Below are 10,767 nucleotides of genomic sequence, written 5' to 3'. Positions count from 1 at the left end.
GCGGATGACTCCTTACCCTATGGAAAAACCAGAGCAAACAGATGTCTTCTGTGCCAGGAAGTGTCATGAGCTGGGTAATGTCCTCCATGGTATCTGTAATGGTCTTCACCCCATCCCCACCCCCACTAGAGACTTCCAGGTTATATTTGTCTCTCCTCATCTGACCTTCTACTCCTGTCTCTTTGAGGCCACCCTTCTCATCCGTACCCAAACATCACTATTTCCCTGTGCTGGAGCCTAACTCAGAACTCTAACCACCAGTTAGTTACATCAAACAAGGCTTTAAAGATTTGTCCTCCACCAAGGGTTTTGTCATCAGTCATTCTTACTATCTTCTCAATAATGCTTGTCTGTGCTTCCAGAGTATTGTTGAAAATGGGTTTTGTTGATTTCTTGCATTCTTTCTACAAATTTTTCACTAATCTAGAAATTTCAGGTTTAAGGGAGACTGAAACAAGCAGGTGAGAGGTTCCTATTCTGAAGACATATAGAGGAAACACAACAGAGTAGACAGGGAGTTCCTGGATGGCTAGAATTTATAGAATATGTTATATATTATAAATGTTATATATTATAAAAGTCTAATCGCATATGCTAGAAAAGAGAGTTACTTTTTTTCCTCCCTATCAGTTCTAGTCTCCAGTAATGTAGATGGTAAAAGGAAAAGGAAAAAAAGATTTCAGGGGGAAATACTAAGGTCAGTGAAATGTAACTTCTATGCACACTGCTTCTCCCCATTCCAGATGCCTCCCAACCAGGGGCAGACAAGTTCTCTCTTCCAGCAGTAACTGTTTTTCCTCCTATCCTCATTACTACACCTTCTCAGACATTTTTTCCAATTCTCAACATTTTCCATGTGATTACACTGGGCAGATGAAGTGTTAGATGTAGAGTAATCCTCAGCTACCTATATCTTTGGAAATAATAGGATAAAATTATTAGACCTAAATATTTTAATAATTTATAAATAAAATAATGTGCTATGTCTCCCACAGCTGATTGAATTTTAAATGTAGACACAGATTATTTTAAGAAATATTGGGAAAATACCGGGAAATGTGAATTCCCAATAGTGAAATTCCAGCCATATAAACCACCTGGGTTTTTTTCATAAAATGAATGTTTTTCTTAAAATGATTTAATCCAAGTAACCTCCTGCCGCACCTCTCTTTAAGATAGATTGTGAAAAAATGTAGACAAGATACCAATAAGTGGCCATCTGAGAAGTACTCAAGCTATCCCTGGCAAGTTGGCAAAACAAGTATCATATTCAGAGGAAAGCCCTGGGCTCCAGCTGGAGCTACCACTCTTCTCCCTGTAAGCAAAGAAACCAGTCTTCTTCCTCTTTGCTGAAATTCAAAACTAGTCATTCAGACTTCAATGTGAATTGAATCCACTGTGTTCGCTCTTCAAAGGTAAGTGAGCAGAATTTGTAATCTGTGTTTATCTTCACTATACAGTTAAAATAAGCTTTGGCCTCACTCTGTCACCAAAGGATCTTGGGGACAGGGGTGAGAAAATCTGGAATCTCACAATATAGGGTACTACCTACCTTGCTGACAGGCCGTGTGGCCCTGATCTATGCTGAATGTAAATGTGGTAGAATGAAGCAACTATCAGCTCAAAGTGAGGCAGCAAATTGAAAGTACTTAAATTTTTTTCAATTAAATTGAATATATTTAATTAACTAATGTAGAAGTCAGAGAGGATGTTTATTCAAGAGAATTTTGCAAGCACAGAGATGAGAAAGACACATTAAAATTGACTTTTCCATTTGATTTTTCTTTTTCACTGCCGAGTCTGAATCAACTTGGTGTGCCACCCTAAACCACACATTACCCACTGGACACAACTGATAGGTAACCTGTATCTGATCTTTCAGGAGGGCTTGGAATATAGAGAGATGCCTAAATACTATCTAGCATGAGTGAGGAAAGCCAGGAAGACCATATTAACTGACCATATTGTTGTAGGTTCATTTCTGGGTTTTCTATTCTGTCCTATTGATCTATGTGTCTATTTTTGTGCCAGTACCCTACTGGTTTGATTACTACAGCTTTGTAATGTAACTTGAAGTCCAGAATTGTAATGCCTCCAGCTTTGCTTTTCTCTTTCCAGATTGCTTTGGCTAGTCAGAGTCTTTTGTGGTTTCAAACAAATTTTAGGATTGTTTGTCCTATTCTGTGAGAAATGCTGTTGGTATTTTGATAGGGATTGCACTATATCTGTGGACTGTTTTCGACAGTTAGATATTTTAACAATATTTGTTCTTCCAATCCATGAGCATGGAATGTCTATCCATTTCTTTGTGTCATCCTCAATTTCTTTCATCAGTGTTTTATAGTTTTCAGAGTATAATTCTTTTACCTCTTTAGCTAGATTTATTAAGGTATCATTATTTTAGGTGCAATTGAAATTGGAATTGTTTTCTAAATTTCTCTTTCTGCTGTGTCATTATTGGTGTATAGAAATGCAACAAGTTGGTGTACATTGATTTTGTATCCTGCAAGTTTATTAAATTTGTTTATCAGTTCTAGCTGTTTTTTTGGTGGAGTCTTTAGGGTTTTCTATATAGAATATCATGTCATCTGCAAATAGTGAAAGTTTTACTTCTTCCTCACCAATTGGCAATTTGATTACTACAGTGATTTGTTGTCTGATTGATATGGCTAGGACTTCTCTCTTTTTTTAGTGGTTTCTTTTGATGAACAACTCAGTTCTGTTTTACCTTTATTATTTCTTGGCTATATTTTGTAACTTTATAAAATGTTTGGTAGTTTCCTCCCTTATCTCAACTCCCTAACACACACACACACACACACACACACACACACACACACACAGCTTTCAAAATTATCTCTAAGATCAAATATTCCAAATATATGCAAAATAATAAAGAGAAAAAAGATAACACAAATGTACATAATTAATTAGTAACAAACTATTACAAAGTCTTGAATGTAAGGTGAAAGACTGACTGAGGAAAACAGGATTACAGCATCTTCTACAGAAAATGAGTTCTTGAGCAGAACATTATAGAACAAGATCAATGGCCCAGTTTAAAGAGATAAAAATTATTCAAGGGTCAGATCTGAAAAATTATGTGAATTTCTCTAGAGCTATTTGTAAGAAAAGAGCAACAAATGGAAAAAGCACAGAATATTCAGGGCTGATACACCAGGAAATCAGAAAAGGGAAGGCCATGCATGCTTCAAGGGACTGCATGAGAGATATTAAACAAGTATGGCAATAATGAGCAGATGAAGAAAAAAAAGTGTATGTACATAGAATAAGTAGAAGCTTTGGGTTGCCAGAGGAGATGGTTGATATATTATTTCTCTTTGTGTTTTCTTCCAAAGTATTATCATCTTTAAATGGCCTTGGTAAATCACAGCACCATCATTGAGTTTCTCCTTCTTGGAGTCCCTGAAGATCATCATACCCAGGCTCTAGTCTTTGTGCTTTTCCTGGTAGTTTACCTCCTGACTCTGTCAGGGAACCTGTTGATAATCCTGGTTATCAGGACCAATTCTCACCTTCACACACCCATGTACTTCTTCTTGAATCACCTCTCCTTCCTGGATCTCTGTTATTCTTCGGTCACTGCGCCCAAGATGCTAGAGAACCTCCTGTCTGAGAAGAAAGCCATCTCAGTGGAAGACTGTTTGAGCCAGGCCTTCTTTGTGCTTGCCTTTGGGGGAACAGAGCTCTGCCTCCTTGCAGTCATGGCCTATGACCGCTATGCTGCCATTTGCTACCCTCTACTCTATGGTCAGATGATGAGCAATGAGCTGTGTGTGGGACTGGCGTGGGGATCTTGGGGTCTGGCCTTTTTGGATGCTTTCATCAATACCCTCCTAGCCTGGAATTTGGACTTCTGTGAGACGCAAGTCATCTCCAACTTCATTTGTGAGATTCCTTCTCTGTTCCCTCTATCCTGTTCCAATAGCTCTGATAACTTTGCAGTTCTGCTCGGCTCTGCCCTCCTGCATGCCTTTGGGACCTTCATTTTGGTCTTCTTCTCTTACGCCCGTATTGTCTCCACCATCCTGAGCATCACCTCCACCTCAGGCAGAAGCAAGGCCTTCTCCACCTGCTCCTCCCACCTCACCGCAGTGAGCTTATTTTACAGCTCAGGTTTTCTTCGCTATCTCATGCCAACCTCAGGTTCCCCATGGGAGTTGGTTTTTTCCATTCAGTACAGTGTGGTCACTCCCCTAGTGAATCCCCTTGTTTATAGCCTAAAGAACAAGGAAGTAAAAGCATCTCTGAAAAACATGTTGCAGAAAAGTTTACAACATCTCAGGTAGCAGATGACAAGCAGCAGATGATTGGGAAGCAGGACAGAATTATAGCAAGATACCTGAATAATAAGCATTAAGGAAAATTTTTGTTTGCTCATAAAGTCAGATATGACAAAATATCTTCTAAAGCTGCCTCTGTTTGGAATTGCACCAAAAAAATAGCAGCAAGTATTTTCTTGCTTTGGTTAATATTTTTCTTTCTTAGAGGCAGAAAACATGCATCAGGTAATTATTTCAATTAAAGTAATTTGGTTACAGCCATAGATATATATTATTCCTTTTGTTTGCAAGACATTAACAAAATGCGTAGCACTGGGGAAATTGTGTTGAAGTCTTACATGGATTCCTGTGGGTATGAACCTGGGGGTAAAGTTTTGCTACAAAGTCTTTAAAGGAAGAAAGATACAGGCTTGAGATTGTGGAAGTGTGAGTGGTAGGTGGGTTTAGGATAAGCTCTGATTGAAGAGGGTCTTAAAGGCAAGGCAGATGCAGCTGAAGGTGTCTGAGAAAGGAAGTCAGTTTGCGGGGCTAAACTCCAGGCCGGCAGACACCTTCCACAAGTCCTATGAAGCATTATAGCAAATGCCAGAGAATTTCATTCATTGTAGGGTCCTATAGCAGCCCTGCAAGTTTCCCCTTCTAGGTTTTACGGGTGGCTCAGAAGGCTTAAGTATGGTAGATCTTGTTCTGGAGAAAATGATGAGGTTTAGAAAAGAAGTGCAGAGAGAGAAACCTGGGTAGGAATTTCCTGAGGGGGTGGGGGAAAAGGACGGTCATGGAGAAGACTAATCGGAAAAACTGCATAAAAACAAAGCATCCTAGACATCTACACAAAACCATTTGCCAAAGCATCCTAGAAATCTTAGAAATCCAAATATTAAGCCACACAGACACTGTAATTTACTCTAAAATACCTTAAATGAAAGTGGATTTAATTCTAAGTTGTTGGAATGACAGGATGGCCAAAAGGGAAAGGATGGAGGGGGTCTTAGAGAAGCAAAAAAGAATGAAGAAGTCATTCCAACCTTACACTGAAGCTGATAGTTCTACATTGGCTGCTGTGTTCTTGGGGGCGGGGGGGCACCAGGGCCAGGACCACTGAGAAGAGGGATCACAGTGATGCCAGGACCGCTGAAAATCGCCGCACTGCTCCTGCCAGAATCAGAACGTGGCTGTGGTGCCCCCACCACTGCCTCCTCTGCTTCCTCTTTTTCTCCTTCTCCTTTTTATTCTTATTCATACTCTTCAGGTACCTAGGTCTGTGCCTGCCCTGCTGAGCAACTCTTGCTTAGCTTAAAGGATGGATCTCAGGCATTCACTGCCCGCCCCCCTCACCCGTGAATGCATAGAAATGTAGGCAAAGAACAAATGTGATTTCTGTAACACTACTCCAAGGCAAATATTATAACTTGGGGCTCCAAGAAGCCTGTGAGTTTTTCTCCAAACTCTGGTAACTGGAAAATACTAGGCAGCCTTCAGAAAGAGGCTGTTTAAGCCTCCCTCTTACTTTTTGTACCCCTCATACGCACTTTACAGTGCCTCTTTTCCCACGCAGTAGTGCCCTCTGCAGGCCTCCCCTGGGTCTTCCACTGATCCAGCAAATCCACCTAAGATTTTGTTCTTTACTTTTTGTTTGTTTCCTAAAGGAAATTTGGCTAAAGCAATTTTGCCTAATAATCACCTCCACTAACCAAACATCTACTGAATGTCTCTTGTTCTCTAATTTCAGAATGTCATGTAAGATAGACCTGTTGCAGCTTTTCCAACATTTTGTCCTATTTTAGATCTGTTTTCTACTTTGGAAATTTCAAAAGTTTTCAGTCAACTTGCCTTTCTCATTGAATGGCATTTTAAAAGCTGCATTTATCAAATATTAAATTCTTAGTATTTAATTAAATTTACGATTTATGAGGACTCCATTTTTTTAGATATTTGTCTCATATTTGCATATATTTTTGCAATACATGGATTTATGAAGCAAGTCAATATCTCTTTATTTTTTTTCATGTTATAGACAACAAGACTGAAAATATTCCATGAACACTGCTGTGCAGTTTAGATTATTTTTCACTTTATTTTTTACTGTGTTGAAATCATAAAGTATTATTGCTTCATGTAAAATACTAACATTTTTCTTCAAATATTTTTAAATTAGGAATTATTAAAATACAGTGAAATGGTTCTACTATACGGTGAAAACCACTATTAACATTTAGGTATATCCCAGCCCAATTTTTCTATGAGAACTTTCTTTAGGGTACATTCTTTTGTATTTTAGGTTTTTTCATATTTATGTATTTTGAGAGAAAGAGAGAGCAGGGGAGCGGCAGAGAGAAAGGGAGAAGACAGAATCCTAGGCAGGCTCTCCACTGTCCACACAGAGCCAAATGCAGGGCTCAAACTCACAAACCATGAGATCATGACCTGAGCCAAAATCAGGAGTCAGATGCTCAACTAACTGAGTCACCCAGGTACTTCTAGGGTACATTGTTATATATAGCCATGATTATAATTTATAAGCAATTTTATTTCTGTAATTTTACTTCTCATAAAGTAAGCATCTTCTATTTCCAAAAATATTTTAGTCTCTATAATATTATATAAAGAACAAAATAGGACATAGTTTAACAATTCCCCTACCACTGAACATTTCGTTTATCTAGAAATTGTTCCAAGGAGTTGTCCCCTCTTCCTCTCTCCCTTTTGCCATCTGTTTCTCCTTTCTTCCTTCGTTCCTTCCTTCCTTCCTTCGTTCCTTCGTTCCTTCCTTCCTTTCCTTCCTTCTTCCTTCCTTTCTTACTTTCTTGCCTTTTTAATTTTTCCTGGCTTAGGAAATCAGAAGCATATGATTGAATTATTCCTAATTCCTATTCATAATGTACTATCATATATACTACTTCATTTCATCTCTTTTTGTTAGGTTGTTCATTGTTTTTTTTTGTTTGTGTATGTGTGTGTTTTCTTTTTTCTTTTTCTTTTTATTTATTTTTTTACATATTACTTAACATATGGTACAATATTGGTTTCAGAAGTAGAATTCAGGGTTAATCACCTGCATACAATACTCAGTGCTCATCACAAATGCCCTCCTTAGTACCCATCACCCATCTAGCCCATCTCCCACCCACCTCCCTCCATCAACCCTCAATTAGTTTTCTATCATTAAGAGTTTCTTGTGCTGTTTCCCTTTCTTCTCTTCCCCTCTCCCCCTTCCCATACGTTCATCCGTTTCGTTTCTTAAATTCCACATATGAGTGAAATCATATATTTGAATATTACTCAGCCATCAAAAAAAAAAAAAAAGACAGAAATCTTGCCATTTGCAATGACATGGATGGAGCTAGAATGTATTATGCAAAGTGAAGTAAGTCAAGCAGAGAAAAACAAATATCAAACGGTTGTTCATTTGGTTATAAAGGTATTATGAAGCATGACCTCACCTCCTAACCTAAAACTAAAATTATTCATAATTAAATTTACCTTTGATTTCTTCCCTTCTCTGATTGATGAGGGAGCATAAGGCAAGCTGACAGGCCACAAACACCACCACCCCCCACCCCCAGGTGGGATGTGTGTGCTACTCCTCTGGAACTCCTGGCTGCCCAAGAACAAAGGAAAGGAGAAAAACAAATGGTTAACTGATAGAGATCATAGTCCCGCAGGACCTAAGTCCCCATCACCCCTCCATAGTGATTTGGGAAACAAAGACAGAAGGAAATGGCAGATAGAACTAAATTTCCTTATAACCTGCAGCCCATTGACAAATACTTGAGGCTGGCAGAGTAAAAGGTTTGCTCAGGAACTCCCTGCTGTCTTAATGTTAATGCTTTGCTAGGGGGAAAACAACCTTAGCTTGACATATAGCTAGGCTTCCACTATCCTGGGAGTCTTCTTTAGTGTATGAAAACCTCACTGGAAACTTCCCCTGGACTTTATCTCCCCCAACTCCATAGTATATAACCAGCCTCTCCTCATGGTCCCAGGGTAGCTCTTCCTGCCCACGGATCCTGTCCCCGTGCTCCAATAAAATCACCTTTTGGCACCAAAGACATCTTTAAGAATTCTTTCTCAGCTGTCAGCTCCAGACCCCACAAGTCCCACAATCACCCCAAAAACCTCATCACTATCATTTGAGAAGTTATATTGAGAGACTACGAGAAAAATTGCCAGGTGTACTCACAACTGCAAAGAAAAAACCTCCCCCCTTCCCCCCCCTCCCCCCCCCCACCCCGCCGCCGTTCCTGGAACCAGCCAGGGCGTGCCCAGTTGTGGTCTGACCTAGAGGCGGGAACCAATCAAGTTCTGCTGAGTGGTTTGAAAAAAAGGCGGGAACCAATCAAGTTCTGCTGAGTGTTCAAATTTAAATGTCAACCAATAACAGCTCTGTAACCACAAAAAAAAAATCCCTAACTTGTTTGTGCCTGTCTATAAAAGAAGCTGTAAGATCCTCGCTCGGAGCCTCTTAGCGTCACCGGCAACGAGTGCGCGGAGGACCGGGTTCGAACCTGCAATAATGACCCTTGCCGCTTGGCTTTGCCTCTGGACTCTGGTGGTTTGTTTTCGGGGGGGGGGGGGGGGGGTGTCTCTCAAATTGGGGCATATCATTTGGGGGCTCGTCCGGGATCCCCCAAAACCCACCAGACCCCAAGTCAATAGGTCGTCCCTGAGACCGATCGGTAAGTGAGCCGGCTCTGTCCGTTTCTGTTTGTTCGTTTCTGGCTCTCCCGCACGGGATCTGTATCGGTGACTGACACAGCCCTGGCGGACGCGCTATAGGGCAGTTGGTCGGGTCCGGTAGGAGACGTCCACTGGCACCCGTCTGGGGCACCATTTTGGGCCCATCGGAATTTTTCTGTTCGGGTGGCAGACACCCGAAATGCACTAGCGATCTAAGTGTTGTGTTCTCTATTCTATAACCTTTAAGTGTTAAACTTCTCTTTCACAGGTGACCTGGCCTGGCCCGGCTAGAAATCCTCATAACTTTACCGTTTCTCCTTTTAATCCTTTCCTCCACCTCCAGGATACAGATGGGCCAATCTCAAAGCACTCCTCTTTCCTCGTTGCTAACTTCAGGGATGTTAGAACCAGAGGACAGAATTTGAGTTTAAATTTTTTTTTTTTTTGACATTTATTTATTTTTGAGACAGAGAGAGACAGAGCATGAATGGGGGAGGGTCAGAGAGAGAGGGAGACACAGAATCGGAAGCAGGCTCCAGGCTCTGAGCTGTCAGCACAGAGCCCGACGCGGGGCTCAAACTCACGGACCGTGAGATCATGACCTGAGCCGAAGTCGGACGCTTAACCGACCAAGCCACCCAGGCGCCCCCAGAATTTGAGTTTAGACATCCGGCGGGGAAAATTAATAGCCCTCTGCTGCTCCGAATGGCCAACCTTCGGCGATGGATGGCCAACCGAAGGAACTTTCTGCCTCCCTATAATTGCTAAGGTGAAATCAAAGATTTTTCTACCAGGTCGTGAGGGACACCCGGATCAGATTCCCTACATTCTTGTATGGTGGAATTTAGTGGAAAATCCACCCCCTTGGTTGGCCCCCTTCCTATCCTCGGGAATGTGTAAGGTCCTTGCCATGCGGCCTGCAGATCCCCCAAAATCAAGGACGCCAGCCGCGCCCTTGTATCCCATATTGCCCTATAGTCAGGACCTACTATCCCTAGACCCTCCACCCTATCATCCCCCTCCCCTCGTACCCCAGGCCCTGACCGCAGCAGCCGCCCCACCAGTTGCCCCGCTAGTTGCCCCCCTAGGGGAACCGGGAGGACGGGAAGCGGCAGCTGCGCCGGAACCAGGAGGACGGGAGGCAGCAGCTGCACCGGGCCCCATTGAAAATGAAACCAACCGCGAGGGGCCAGCCGGCCGAACCCGCGGGCGCACCCAGCATGAGCCAAACCCTTGCCTCCCCGACTCCACTGTGGCCCTACCCCTGCGGGAAATAGGACCCCCCCGATGAAACAGGCAACCCCCGACTCCAGTATTGGCCCTTTTCCACCAGTGACCTTTACAACTGGAAAATGCAGAATGCTCAATTCTCTGATAACCCTAAAGATCTAATACCTCTTTTAGACAGTGTCATGTTCACCCACCAGCCCACCTGGGACGACTGTCAGCAGCTCCTCCGCATCCTGTTCACTACAGAGGAGCGAGAGAGGATCCAATTAGAAGCAAGAAAGCTGGTTCCCGGAGACGACGGCCGGCCGACATCTAACCCTGACCTCATTAATGGGGCTTTCCCCCTAACCAGACCTCCACAGGATGAATGGGACTACAACACGGCAGAAGGTAGGGGAAGGCTACTCATTTATCGCCAGACTCTGATGGCGGGTCTCCGGGACGCAGGTCGCAAGCCCACCAATTTGGCTAAGGTATATTCGGTCATACAGGGAAAGGCAGAGAGTCCAGCTGCTTACTTAGAGAGATTAATGGAAGCCTTTAGGCAGTTTACCCC

General features: G+C 42.3%; 1 protein-coding gene across 1 annotated transcript; it reads left to right on the top strand.

Annotated features, from left to right (window-relative positions):
- The first annotated feature begins 3,374 nt into the window (after window positions 1-3,374).
- LOC131484027 (olfactory receptor 8S1-like) lies at window positions 3,375-4,310 on the top strand. The gene has a single exon (XM_058682318.1). The coding sequence runs from the start codon at window positions 3,375-3,377 to the stop codon at window positions 4,308-4,310; it is 936 nt and encodes a 311-aa protein (XP_058538301.1).
- Window positions 4,311-10,767: the final 6,457 nt, after the last annotated feature.

The sequence above is a fragment of the Neofelis nebulosa genome, chromosome 8 (genome assembly GCF_028018385.1).
Source record: "Neofelis nebulosa isolate mNeoNeb1 chromosome 8, mNeoNeb1.pri, whole genome shotgun sequence".
Lineage (NCBI taxonomy): Eukaryota > Metazoa > Chordata > Mammalia > Carnivora > Felidae > Neofelis > Neofelis nebulosa.
Note: the sequence above shows the minus strand (reverse complement) of the source record. Positions and strands in the feature narration are given on the sequence as shown.